Raw genomic sequence first — 14,594 nt, 5'->3', positions numbered from 1 at the left:
CTTCCCACTTACAAATAACTTTTAATAAATGCTTGTACTTTGAGAGCCAGGAAAATAATTTTCTATCACCTTCACTTTTTTTTTTTTTGTTTGCTTGTTTTGTTTTCCTTCTAGTTAGTACATAAAATACACTTCTACCATCTAAAATACAGCACATGCTTTAAAGAATGAAGAGTGTTATTGCCACCTGGTGGGAGCCCTGTGTATCATTTACCAACCACGGACAGAATTGTGAAGACGTTGAAACAGCTCAAATGACCAACACAAACTACATTTGGCATCATGAGAATAATCAGACGACTGCATTTGCTATGACAAAACAGCATTATCAGAGAGCTGCAGCCTGTCCCTACACTCCTTTTAATGTCAGGTAAAGTCACTGTTAAAATTAGTAAATTCCATGGCTTTTGACATTACTCAATAAGATTAGAGTATGGACAGGTATAAATAAAACCTGAACAAGAATAGTAAAATACATAATAGAAAAAAAAGTACGTAAAAGGTTTTGAGATTATAAGAGCCTAATGGACAAAGAACAGAGGTTTAAATATGTGATTCAAATTAACTGAACCCATTCTCTGGATTATTTTATGTAACCAACAAGGAATAATGTGAACATTGATGATAATAATTCTGAAATCCTCTATTTAATAATCTCTTAAAACTGCACTTCCCTTTCACATTTCTGTCAATGTTCAAATGATTCAAAACTTTGAAATCAGTGGCCATATTTTTTAGGCAGGAAATTATAAAATTTGGAGACAGTAATATTGACGTAAACATGATTTGGAAGTTTAATGACTAATATAATTCTAAGAAGGCTTCCCAACTAAAACACTGAAAGCCACAATATGACAGAATCTGATATATGTTTAGGACTAATTACATATATTTCCTGACAGAAATTAAATTTTCAATTTGACAGTTTTGCATGTTTCTAAAATCTTAATTAAATTCTGCACCATCTCTATTACAGAATCCTTTACATTAAACATGCTTGAAACTGAGAGGTAGCAATTCAGTTTTTCAGGCAGCAATTTATACATAATGTTTTGTGGATGGAGAACAACATGTCTGTGTTTGCTGCTGTGTAGCAGATGGAATCCTGGAAAGGATGGAATCACAGAATCAGAAGATCATTGAATAGTTTGGGTTGGAAAGGACCTTAAGATCATTTAGTTCCAAGCCCCTGCCATGGACAGGGACACCTCACACTAGTCCATGTCGTCCAAGGCTCTGTTCCATCTGGCCTTGAACACTGCCAGAGATGGAGTATTTACCACTTCTTTGGGCAATCTGTTCCAGTGCCTCACCACCCTCACAGTAAAGAACTTCTTCCTTATAACTTACATTAGTTATAAGGAAAAAAACTTACATGGAAACTGAACTTCTCCTGTTTCAGTTTTGAACCCATTACCCTTGTCCTATCACTACAGTCCCTGATGAAAAGTCCCTCTCCAGCATCCTTGCAGAACCCCTTCAGATACAGAAAAACACTGGTAGCACCCTGTGCAAATTAGTAATGCTTTGTATTTCAAGCAATGTGAATTTGCTTGTTTGACAAAGGAATGCTCACTTCTATTTGTCCAAAGCAAGCCAGAGATTATTTCCTCCTGAAATGTGTGAAGATGCTTATATCTGAATTGGGTCATTCCAGAGCTAAATTCCCTTTAACTGTCAAATTTCAGATTTAAGACTGCCAACCATCAGGAATATTCCTTGTTAACTTACTTTCTACAATGATCTGCTCCACTTTCTTTTCTCCTGCAATTTGGGAGAAACTGAACAGAAAAATCTTAGCTTTAGAACTTTTCATTTTTTTTCTTTCCTAATTCAGACTGTTCTGCAAAAGAGAAGAGAGGAATGGTCACTCCAACATACTTGAGCAAAGGCAGTATATGTAATACCTGCACTACCTTGGATTGCATGAAATTGTTTCATTCATTTATTCACACTAGAGCTCATTGTTAGCAAAAGATTATGCTCCACTTGCAAAGGAAAGAACATTGAAGGATCAACTTGATTTACAGGGTGAAATTTGTGGCATACTTTCCATTTTGAAAGGTTGATGCAAACTCATGTGTGTTATATCTGTTGTTTGAGGGTGTCCTGGGTTCAGCAGTAGCAGTCAGTTTTTCTCCTTCTTGGTAGCTGGTGCAGCGCTGTGTTTTGACTTTCAGCCTGGGAACAGTCCTGATAATACCGATGTTTTCAGTTGTTGCTAAGTAATGTTCACCCTGACCAAGGACTTTGTGAGGCTCATGCTCTGCCAGGGAGGAGGGGAAGCCGGGAGGAAACAGAGAAAGGACACCTGACCCAAGCTAGCCAAGAAGGTATTCCATACCACAGCACGTCATGCCCAGGGTGGGGGGTAACTGGGAGTTACCTGGAAGGATACGGGCTCCTGGGTCGGACTTGTTTTTTGGCGGGTGGTATTGTATTCTCTTCCCTTGTTATTTTCCCTTATCATTGTTGTCGTTGGTGGTAGCGGTGGTGATTTGTGTTGTACATTGGTTGCTGGATTGTTCTTGTCTCAACCCGTGGGAGTTGCACTCTTTCGATCCTCCTCCCCATCCCTCCGGGAGCAGGGAACGGGAGAGCCCCAGGGCAGGGGAGGCCTTGATTGCTTCCAGCCTGGCACCACTCACTGGGAGTGAGTGAACAAGCTGTCTGGCTAGGGTTTAAACCATGACAGAGGGGTACCATGGTACTTCGTCATGCAACCTCATTTACTTATGAACTATTCTATGAATCACAAACCATGAAGTTACTCCCACCAAGAAATTTTCAGGGTTTAAGTATGCCCAGTTCAATTTTAGACCAAATTTCTTCTCTGGCAACACCAAACTGATTCAAGATAAGAGTTCCAAACTTCACTGATACTTGTTGCTGGCTTTTCATGTATAAAATTTGAGTTAATATTCCTTCCCCCCAAGGAAAACTGCCCTGTTTTCTCTAGACTGTAGCAGAACAGAAGTACACCTTTAATTCAGGTGCAGCTTTGGGAGTTAAGAGAACTAAGTCCTATTTAGATTGTGGATTAGCATTTAAATCAGTAGCTGTCTCATAGCGAAGTTGTGAAAAGAACAAATTAAGAACATCCCAGGATGTGAAACAGAAGCACAGTCCCCTTTACCTGCTCCAGGGAATGCATCCAATCCAGGATTTACCTCCCAGTAACTGTCAGACCTTCCCAGCCTTATTTAATTATCACCTGCATGAGCATGGCTTATCTGTGCCCATTTTAGAAATCTTCTCTTCCACAGCGTAAGTCCATAATTAGAAAAGACAGTCCAAAACTGAACATCTCATGCCACATCATCTATATTGTAGGTATCCATGAAAAGGAAAATGTTGACCCTTTCCTCAGAGCTGAGAACTAATGGGAGAATGACAGTGTTGCTTTTTTGCATAAAGCAATGATGATTAATATTGCTTGTGTGCCATAATACAAACAGCATTTGGCATAAGGATAATGGAATAAAGAGGTTAAAAGAGCAGTGGACCGGGAAAGATGCTTACATTACCCTACATACTTTAGAGCATGAAAACAGGCACTTATGCAAAACCTAATCCAACCCTGAGGTGACACACGTGTATTTAATATGCATTATCTGGGAAGAAGAGTCTCCATTGCCATCTTCACAAAACTCAGTTCCTATTTTTACCTTCTTTTTATGCCCACTTTCTTGTGTTTTTTCTATTTCCTCCCACTCTTTCCTTTTAATTCTTCCTCCCATACATCCATCCCCAATGACACAAACATCTTAGTTACCAACATCATATTGTCAATTCTCCAGATTTTATGTCTACCTCCTCAGTACACTTAGTGCATTATGCTCTTTGTGACAGAAAAAATACCTGCTTCTTTACATTTACACACTGCCTTTAAAGGATAAAAATATCTGTTTTCAGCTTAGTCCTTAGCCTGAGCTAGTACCCAGTTGCTCATCAAGTATGCTGGAACTTTTATTGCACTAATTTTATGCTGATCTAATGCTTTCATCAATTAAATTATACTGCTAAAATGGGCGTAACAGAGTAAACAACAAGCCCAGTAATTTTGAAGTAATAGCTGTTCTCTTAATTGGTAAGGTGGGGCAAAAAATAAAAGATGATCTTTGAGACAGCCTTTAGTACAGGTTACTTATCATCACTCAGATACTGTCATTTCTGTAATGTACTTCCTTTCATAACTACTGAAAATGCACATGGCATTTCTCTATGAATTGTTCAACTCTACTTACTCTTACAAAAGCACTGCTGACAATATTTTTGCTAGGATTAACATATTCCAGAAACATCCACTGTAATTACGTCAAATCTGTTCCTGAGTGCACCGCGGACTAAAGAAATGGACTCTTACTCAGCGGTGTTGTGACAAACATACAGAGTTGAAGGCTATTTGTTGGAATGATTCATGCTTCATGCAGATGTATTTTCTTGGATGATCAGTGCTCTCTCTCTTCACTTTCACTGCAGATTGATTAAATAGTTTTTTCTCTGGACTTCTGAGAAACTACTTGAATGCCAGGAATGCTACAGATGTGATTTAACTTCAGTAATATGATGGGTAAATCACTTTGAATCAATTGGTTTAATATTTAAATTTTGTATTTAAAAGTTGCTTAGCATGAACTAGTATTTTGCTGTTACAAATTAAATTTTCTAAGAGACAGACTTTTCTTAAACATTTCCATACTGCATGCATGCCTAGATGCTGAAATACAAATTGAACTGGGAAATACAAACAGAATGGGAAAACATCAGTTTGTATCACATGCAGTTTAACAGAGGTGACATACGAGTTGCTTAGATCATTAGATGTCCGTTATCAAGAAAATTTCTAGAACTCATTGCTGATTGTATGGAAAAGCAATTAATTTCAACCTATGTCTCAGTACTGCACCCCAGATGTTCAGACAATCATTTCTACTACTTTTATCATCTCTTGAGTAAACAAGGTTTACAGAAATCAGCTTCAGCCAAAAAGTATCACAAAGTTATTTGTAAAAGGATTATTGATTCACTAATACAAAAAGAAACTGTCATAGCTGCAACCTTTTTTATTTTCTTCCTGTTCCAATAGGATTTTTTTTTAATCTGGGCCAACAGGAAACTCATGCAGTTCAACAAGAAAGCCTAAGGTCCTGTGCCTGGGGAGGAACAACCCCGGCCACCATTGGTGCTGCAGGCCACTTAGCTGGAAAGCAGCTTGGCAGGAAAAAATCTGAGGATCACAGTGAACACGAAGTTGAACGTGAGCCAGCAATGTGACCTTGTTGCAGAGATGGGTATTGGTATCCTTGAGCGGCATTTGAAGTGTCACCAGCAGGTGAAGGGCAGCGATAATTCTGCTCTGCTCAGCGCTGGTGCAGCCACACATGGAGTCTAGGGCCACTTACGGGCTTCCCAGTACAAGAGATATGGACAGACTGGATACAGCCCAGTGAAAAGCCATGTAGATAGAGCTGGAGCAGTGGGCTGGAACCTCTCTCATATGAGGAAAGACTGAGCGAGCTGTTGCTGTTTAGTCTGGAGAAGAGAAGACTCGGGGATCTTATCAATGTCTATATACCTGAAGGGAGGGTGCAAAGAGGAGGGTGCACCAGGCTCATTCCAACGGTGCCCAGCAACAGGACCAGAGGCAATGGGCACAAACTGGAACATGGGAGGCCCGGTCTAAAAGTCAGGTAAAGCTTTATTTACTGTGAGGGTAACAACTGGCACAAGTTGCCAAGTTGTGGAATCTCCATCCTCTGTGCTGCTCAAAAGCCGTAAGAACACTGTCCTGGGCAATCAGTGGTGGGCGGCCCTGCATGAGCAGGACTGTTGCAGCAGATGAATTCCAAAGGCCCCTTCCAATCTCAACCATCTTATTGATTCTATAAGCTATAACCAAAATTAAAAAAGGTGTTGCAACAAGTTATTACAGTAATTCCACATTTCTTCTCTGCAGCTCTAACCACTGGCCACTGTAATCATGCCAAATGGGAACTAATGATTTGTGATAAAATGTAGGCCAAAGCGAAATTATTGGAGTTGAAAATAGAAGCTGCCATAATATTTGAGTTTACTCTTAGTAATATGTACATATAATGAGTATATAAGGGGGGGTGTGACAATTTCATTTACTGCAACGATTTAGTTGGTCTTTTCTCAGGGAAGGACCTGATAAAGTTCAGCAACGGCACTTTGGTGAAAGAATAGCCGTAAGTGACCACAGAATGTATTTTACAAGTCCCACTGTCAAGCAGGTGTGCATGCCACACAGTCAGTGTGTCAGTTTTAACCCTGAACCAAGCATTTCTGGAATGGCTTTTGCCATGTGTCACTGTGCCTTCTGTTGGAAAGGAGTGGCACAAGCAGCAGGCGAGGCTTTATTTTACAGTTCCTTTTCAGTTACTTTTCCAGCTACCACCCTCATTTCCACCTGTTCCCTAACCAAGTCACATCTGTTAAGCACACCTACTAAATATTACATCAATTATATAGAACAGTATCTTGAAGCAAATGTGGATAGCAGAGGAGCAGATTGCAGCAGGAGTTTGTCATATTCAGTTAAGGCATCCTGTCAGTCTAAGGAAACGATTAAAACGGGTTACACAAGGTGGGCATCGTATGTTCCTCATAAAACCATGTTACACTCAGTCTGCAAATAACTGCGGGTTTACAAATTTTATTTCAATTTGAAGTAAACAAAAGCTTAACTTTATGCTCGTTGAAGCTTATTTTAAGTAAAAGGAAGCACTTTGTTATGACTTTGAAGGCAAAGCAATAGTAAGGATGCTGGGGACCAAATTTTTGTTTGGGGATTAAAAAAACCCAACATGCAGCAACACCACCAAGTAGCATCTAATACATTTTAAAATATTAATATTATTTATATCACTATATATAAAATAATATTAATAAAAATATTAATAATGCAGCTCCCCACGATCTGCTGTAAACTTGGAACTTGTGAAAAACCACCTAAATGGCTAAATTATTCACATGAATGACTGAAGTTTAAATTTAATATCCTATTTTGAGTTGGTGAGGGTTTTGCTTTGATTTTTCATTAGAACCTATTCACAGTACCATGCACAGGCCTCGAGATATTTATTTTTAATAGAGCTAAAAAAGTTAATTTATTAAGTTTACTACCAACACCATAGCAACACTTGCAGGTACCACTCTACCAGCCCAGAAACTTTCCATTTATGCAACAGAAGTACCGGTGTATATAGTAGTAATTTCCATGTCATTTAGGAATAACTAGCTACTTGTTAACCACCCTTTCTCCCCTCCCTCACTCCAACCCATGCCTGACTCCATGCTGGCCAACAAGAGGCACCCCAGCACACCCGGCCCAGGCCGGTCCTTCTGCTCCCCAAGTTAAAGGCCATACGTGAGGAGAAAGCCTTTACCCGCACCTCGGACAACTCAGGGCCGATGTCAGGGGGCACCCCCCGCTGCTCGGCTCCACCGCCTCCAGGCCGCTCCCACCTCACGGCCCACCAGAAGCCGCCTCACAGCGGCCGCCCAACGGGCCCTCCCACGCTGCCATGTTGGAGCTGCCCAAGCCCGCCCCAGCCGCCTCCGACACTTCCCTCCGGTGTCCCCACGGCTGGGAGCCGATCCCACGCACCGCTGCAACGCCACGAGCCTACACACAACCCACTATCCCCACCGCCGCCGCGCCCTTCCCCTACTGCCGCCGGCCCCGCCCGCCAGCGCCGGAAGCCTCCGTGGGGCGCGGCGGGCGGTGAGTGGCAGTGACGCTGCCCCCTCACACAGCGCGGCGGGGAGGGGAGGGGGCCGGGGGCGGGCCGGTGCCGCCCCGTACAACTGCGGTCCCGGCGGGCGGCCCCGTTTGACATTCCCCGAGCCGTGCAGAGAGTTGTTCCCGGGAGTCCGCGCTGGTGACTTCGCCCTGCTGGGCTCGGTGAGCGTCTGGGGCGGGGACCCTGGGCAGGACGGCCCGAGCTGCTGGCTTCCCTCCTGCCCCCCGCCGTGCTTCGAGTGCGCGCCGGCGCTTCCTGGCCTTCTAGGGCGGCAGGCGCCGCCCGGGCACCCTCCGGCCTCGCGGGGTCCGAGGTCGAGCAAACTCCGTCTCTCCCATCCCGCCCCACCCCGTCCCGTCCCGCCGGCCGGCAGCTGCGGAGTCACGGCCGGCAGCGGGGTGGGCTGGCCGGCCATGCGGGCGAGCCGGGGCGACTGGGCCGCGGGTGGCCCCAGGCTTCCCTCGCTGGCTTCGGATCCGAGACTTAGAAGAGATCCTAAAAGCAACTCTGAGGGGTAGCTTCCGTTTACGCCTGTAGTAGGAAAAGTTGGTGGTGTTCTTTATAGGACAGGTGCAAAGCGACTGTCGGGACAGGAGTGCTTTTGCTAGCTGCCTGACGCCGAGCTGTACTGCTTTCCGCACGTGTACTGGAGTCGCTTTTGTGGCCGGGTTCCCCTTAATGGCAGCGGTTCGCCCCAGCAGAGCCGGTGTCTGGGTGCCGGCGCATCCCGGGCGGTGGAGCGGGGCGGTCCGGCCGCTCCTGCTCGTCCGTCTCAAAGCGTCAGGTTTAGAAGCAGGGGCACAGTAACTTTTGCGATTGTCTAATGGTTAAAAATACTCACGCTGGTTTACTGGGAAAGTATTTTAATCTCTGTGTTTTCCAAGGGCTCTTTGAAGGTTGGACTGAACTGTGTTAGTTTATTTATAACTTGATGTAGAAACATAATACAGAAGTACATTTAGTTGTATCAGTAAAGTACTTTCTGGTTTAGAGAAGCTTAATTTTGGCATGCGAGTTGTCTAAATTGCAAGGAATATATTTTACAGTGGTAATTCTCATGGTACTTTCAGTATCATGTTGTGATTTTAGTGTCCTTTTAAGTGGAAGAGGTTGTTACCTGAGTTAAGTAGTGTGTCCTTGATTTTAGCTATACTACTTCCATTTTTACAATGAGATCTTTAAGTCGGTATTCTGAACAGAGAAATTGTAAGGTCTTTCCTTCCCTTCCTTAGTGGGTTTTGTGTATAAATACTATTTTTAATAAAATTGAATATTATAATAAATAAAGTCAGCTTATTTTGGATCCTGTGTATTTCAACTGGGAATGTCTAGAAAGAGCATCTTTGGTGATGTCCCTTTCCTCATTTCCTGTGGCAGTTCCACATCTCCTTTGTCACCTTATCTTTTTGTCTTTCCCTGTTGCCTGATTAGGCTGTTAACCAGGCCCTTGATACAAAGTGAATTCTTCAATCATTACAGACATATCAATGTCATTTTGAAAAAAGTTAGGGCTAGCCTTTATTTCTTGCAAGTGTAAGTAGAACATTAGATTCAAAGGAGTTACCTAAATGCAATACTTATAGGATTGATTCATTAATTTTAGCATTTATCTGCACTTGAAAACCAATTCTTATTTAGTTAGGAAAAAAGGCAGTTGCTTCTCTGGCACAATGCTGTATATGGTCAATCTTAACAATAGTTGCTCATGATTGGAATTATTGAAGAATGTATAAATAAATCTTGAAGTTGCTGTCAACCATCTTACTCTTTTCTAGGCTTTTTGAATATATACAAGTATGTTCAGATTTTTAATTTTTACACTGGTTTTACATTTTAACCTTATCTGATAATTAATCATTAGTCCCTTCTTTTGCAGCTAAAATGAGTTCAGATCCTGATGCCCCTTCAAGTCCCTCTCACCCCCAGCTGCATCGCGGAAGGTCCCAGCTAAATGCTGCTTCTGTGGACCGTAGTGAGAACAATCAGAAACCTGGACCATCTTCAGGAAATACTGCAACTTTTTCTTCTTCAGTTCCTGGTTATTCCCATAGCAGGGAGAAAGCTGAAAGAAATGGTAAGTATGAAAGCAAATTTAATGCAAATTTGGTTTATGTTAAACATTATTATGGTGGTTATATGTACTCTAAACTCTATTTAAAGAGACACAGTAAAGTAGGAAAATAAACATCTCTGATTTCTTTTAACCTGTTGTGGACAATACTTTTCTTCTGCATTTTACATTGTGCATGTTTTTGAGTTTTCCCATCCAACAAGAGAACTTGGAAAATGGAAGAAAGAATAAATAAAATTTAATTTCGCATAATACTAAGGTTTCAGTTTCATTCCTTTAGTTTGCTAGATCTCATGCTAACTATAGCTTTAATATGAATTCTAGTGTGGATAAATAGATGCTACTGTAATGTAGACTGAAGGAATAATAAGATGATATATGAAACCAGAGTGACAGAAATAAGGTTAAGATTAGCAGGCAGATAAGAAGTTGGATTAGAATCATGATACACTTTGAAAGGCAGAATGATACTTCCCCTATTTTCCACCCCCTCCCTTCCCCCCTCAACCCTCTCAGTGAAACTATTGAGTTTCAAAGATTGTGAAAACTGTTCAGATAAGAGAAATGTCTCATGCAAAAGGTAGAAAGAAAAATATCTGACTTTTGTATTAAGATGCTGAGCTCCAGTTTTTAAGTTCAGTTTGTAATCTAACACTTTGGTAAGAAGGTCTATCAAAATTACTGCTCTTTAACTTTCTTCAAAATCGGACTTTTGATTCTGAAGCTGTGTGTGTGCATGCCCTTACATTCACAGATATGGGTCACTCTATGAAAGGTAACAAGGCTATCCAAGAGTTCAGAATTATCAAATGTGGGAATATCTGCATGGCATGTGTCAGATGCAGCTGAGCTCTGCACATAGTTCAGGGCAGTATTTTAGCGGTGTTGGCACATCTGCTGTTTGCCTCTCAGAATTTATCAGTTGAAATTTTCTGCGTCCTTTCTTACTAAAAGGCACGTTCCAGATAGACAGTTTTTTTGGATACCTGAATTTCTGACATGCCTCAGTATATCATTACCAACTTTGTCATCTCGCCCACCTGTAAAAGAATTCAGAGATGATGGAGAACTGGCACTTCTAACATTAATTGCATGATTATTAGTTTAGTATCAGTGCTAATAGGTATATTTTCTTCCTTTCTTCATTCTCCGTTTTTTTATTACACTTCATCAGGGAAAGAATAGCAACAGTATTAGGAAATTAAATGTTATGGAGTTATCTTGGACTTTGTTGTAATATGATTTGAAAGAGGAAAACACAGGTTTCTGTTGTTGGTGCCCATATTCATGCAAGATTCTGAAAATAAATACAAGTTATTAATGTGCTGGTGGTTTACCTGAGACTGTGTCAGGTATTCTTCTTTAGGTACTTTGCAGATTTTCTTAATTCTGTATTATTATTGGACTTCTAAAATTGTATTGAGTTTTGTCTTAGTTCTCTGTACAAGGCTGTGTATTTCCTAATGACCCCTACACAAACAGACACTTTTGTTTGTGCCCTTAGAAGAGGACTTCCAAGCATTAATGTATTTCTTCGTTTCAGTTGTGACTCATTCCTGATCACTTTAAGTCTGTTCCTATGAAAATATTCTCAGTGTCTGGTGCCAATGTCATTGCATTTTCCATCCTCATCTTCATATAAACAAGCATTTTAATGCTGCAGAATGAGCATTGCATCATGATGGGGAGTGTAACAACCAAGAATTTAGTGGATTTAGATACCAAATGTGTTCATCTTCAATCAGATGTTTCTTCATCTAGTGTTTTCTTCTATGGTTATTTTATATTTGTGTGATTTGTCATAATACGTACAGTTTCTAGACCTGAAGACTTGTTTAAAAGAAAGGAAGTGGATAATTTTTCTTCCACCCATGGCAACACTGGTCATCATAACTTAAAACCCATGATTTTAATAGGAACCTCAAAAAGTACAAATAGAGCAAAGTACAAATTCAGTCATATATGTGACTGTGTTAACCAATATGAAAAAAATTGATGTCTCAAACAGAAAATTGGCACTTTAGCAATTCTCAAAGTATCTGAACTGAGAAAGAAGGTATTCTTTGGAATCACTAGAGGCTTTATGAATAAATTTCAAGTTGCTGATGGATACAGGAAGAGTGAAGGATCTGGTCTCCAAGCCATGGCACAGTGTGGTCTGGTTGCATGAAAGGACATATGCACTAGACCATGTGCCAGTGGTTGTATGCACTAGACCAGACCACTGATGTTCTGGGAGTGGCTGTTTCAACTTTTTTCTTGGCAGATTAAGAAGTTAGTTACTTTGAATAGTCACTGTATGTCTCTCTTGATGACTGTAACTCTAAATGATGTAAAAGAATACAGAAGAGACCAGCGTATTGCTGTACAGAAAGCTATCTCAGTAAATTACATATGTAGAACACTCCTCTTTATTAGTGATTTGAGTACAAAGTTCCACAAACTTAAATTTGTAATAGAAGTAATTTAATTTTTAATAAATCAGCTATGTTTCCTCTTGGAGAAAGGGAGACGTATGACATGCGTCAAACCTTGAAAGGGGTTTTGCCTCCATACTGTCTAATGCATACCTATGTGCCCTTCCTGTAAACTGGTATTCCAGACTTCATTAAACAAAGCATTGCCAGCAGGTGGAGGGAGGTAATCCTTCTCTTTTGCTCAGCACTCGTGAGGCCACACATTGAGTGCTGTGTCCAGTTCTGGGCTCCCAGTACAAGAGATGTGGATAGACTGGAGAGAGTCTAACAAAAGGCCACTAAGATGATGAAGGGACTGGAGCACCTTTCCTGTGAGGAAGTGCTGAGAGAGCTGGATCTTGTCAGCTGGGAGAAGAGAGGGCTCAGAGGGATCTCATCAATGTCTATAAATACCTGAAGGGAGGGTGCAAACAAGATAAAGCCTGGCTCATTCCAGTGGTGCCCAGTGACAGGACCAGAGGCAGTGTGCACAATCTGAAACAAAGAGGTTCCCTGCAAACATCAAGAAATGCTTTTTTTTTTAATTGCTGTGAGTGTGACTGAGCACTGGCACAGGTGCCCAAGGAGGTTGTGGAATCTCTGTCCCTGGAGATACTTAAAAGTCACCTGGACATGTCTCTGGGCAGCCAGCTGTAGACCAGAGCAGTTGACCTCCAGAGGTCCCTTCCAGCCTCACTCTTGAAATATTCATGCTAATGTATTTCTGATCTTTTTCTTCCATTCTCTACTTATATGTGCTGTGGTTAGGCTATAGCATCGATGTGAACATTAAGTAACTTATTTCTTGGAAACGCCCATCTCCTGCTCCTGAAGCATTACCTATATTTTGCAGCATAATCCAGCAAATTAATGAACATCCTGGCTCTGACTCAGTAAAGCAATTAAGCACACACATATCATCAGGTGCACAGGTACTTAATTTGGATCAAACTTCTTACTATAGATTTTTTTCTTAGCAGTTTTTCAGTCTAGCCTCTGTATTAGGTAATAGTTTTGTTATTTCTTGTATAACTCATTTCAGAATGGGAGGTAGCAGTGTGTTGAGAATTTATTGTGCAAATCAAGTCTGGATTGAATGAAGAAAACAATATTCAATTGTTGAGCTTGAGATGATTTGCGGATACTGACTTTCTTCCTTTTTTTTCTTTTCTTAAAAGAAGGAGGGTATTCTTATTTCTACTCAAAGCTGTAGCATTCTGTAGAAAACTTGTGCCTGTTGAAGTTGCTGGGTTTTGTGGATGTGTTAGGAATGGAATGAATATAAACTCTTATGTTTAAAAATAAATTAACAAATAAAAAAAATATTGTTATACATCCAAGGATGTTCCTGGACAGGAAGTTTATTAGGGAGCAAAGCATATACACTACTAATTAGGGCTTCTGAAGCTTTAAAACCATTGAGTCATCAGTATTCATGTAAGCAAATTACAGGAGAGTTGCCAGTTGCTTAAACAAAAAGACTCTGCCATTATTTTAGTAGTCAGTGCCAAGAGGAGCATGGTGTATCGTAAGGAAGACCACTGGCTGCTGGAGACTAAGGCTCCAGTCTCCTCAGACACCTTTATGCCTCCCAGGTGGACAGGCCCCTCAGTTTCTGTCCAGCTGCTGTATACCTCTTTTTGGCATAGGTATTTCATCTAGTCTGCATTCTCCTTCCTTTAGAGGCAGCTCTAAACCAATGCAAAAAGAAACAGCTTAGATAAGAGCTCTGGAGGCCCCAGCACTGGATTCTCCAGATAGGCTTAAAACCTTTATTTTTGCTAGTGGAGCCATTTTTTTTTCTTTTCTACATGTACCCCAAACAGAGCTAGGAAAAAAACACCTTTGGCATGTTCACTTAGTTACCATGTGAGTATCTGAAGGCTGCTGCTATTAATGTAATGTTTTTTTTTGGAAGAGGTGCATGAATCCACACTCCAGGTAAGTGGTCTGTATTGCTGAGCTGGAAAGTAGCTTTCTGTGGCCCAATGGGTATTTCACTTCTGATTTAGTTTGCTAGAACTGAGAACTTACGGGGAAGGTATATGTACTGACAGCTTTCCAGACAGAAATCAACTTCTTAGGTTTTGTTTGTAGGTATGTGGAGTTCTGCTTGTACTTAGTAAGGTTACGGGATTTATTTTGTGTGTGTTTTGGAAGCTAGTTATTTTATAAATTAAATGACAGAATTTATAAATAGTACAAAACAATTATTCCAAACAGTTTACAGCCCACTGTAACAATGTACAGCAGTGCATCATGCACGCATTGCTCAAGATAGCTAATGAATAGGGAACC

At 41.0% G+C, this 14,594-nt stretch overlaps 1 protein-coding gene and 1 long non-coding RNA gene across 3 annotated transcripts in view; both read left to right on the top strand.

Annotated features, from left to right (window-relative positions):
- Positions 1-260: 260 nt before the first annotated feature.
- Positions 261-5,182, top strand: LOC133275095 (uncharacterized). Its single transcript, XR_009745391.1, has 3 exons — positions 261-370; positions 4,483-4,573; positions 5,090-5,182. It is a non-coding gene; the product is annotated as an uncharacterized LOC133275095 (long non-coding RNA).
- Positions 5,183-7,795: 2,613 nt separating this feature from the next.
- WFS1 (wolframin ER transmembrane glycoprotein) overlaps positions 7,796-14,594 on the top strand; it is a 32,620-nt gene continuing 25,821 nt past the window's right edge. Inside the window, exons 1-2 of one of the 2 annotated variants that reach the window (XM_061468790.1) lie at positions 7,796-7,907; positions 9,646-9,843. In XM_061468790.1, coding sequence (XP_061324774.1) covers positions 9,651-9,843 — 193 coding nt within the window. In that variant the 5' untranslated portion in view covers positions 7,796-7,907; positions 9,646-9,650. Of the gene's footprint in view, positions 7,931-9,645; positions 9,844-14,594 lie in introns of both variants that reach the window. The other variant, XM_061468795.1, reaches the window with a different exon arrangement.

This window comes from Pezoporus flaviventris, unplaced genomic scaffold, assembly GCF_033815535.1.
Source record: "Pezoporus flaviventris isolate CSIRO_AGI_PZ_B2104156 unplaced genomic scaffold, CSIRO_AGI_Pfla_v1 ptg000002l, whole genome shotgun sequence".
Classification (NCBI taxonomy): domain Eukaryota; kingdom Metazoa; phylum Chordata; class Aves; order Psittaciformes; family Psittacidae; genus Pezoporus; species Pezoporus flaviventris.
This window is presented reverse-complemented; position numbering and strand designations above follow the sequence as displayed.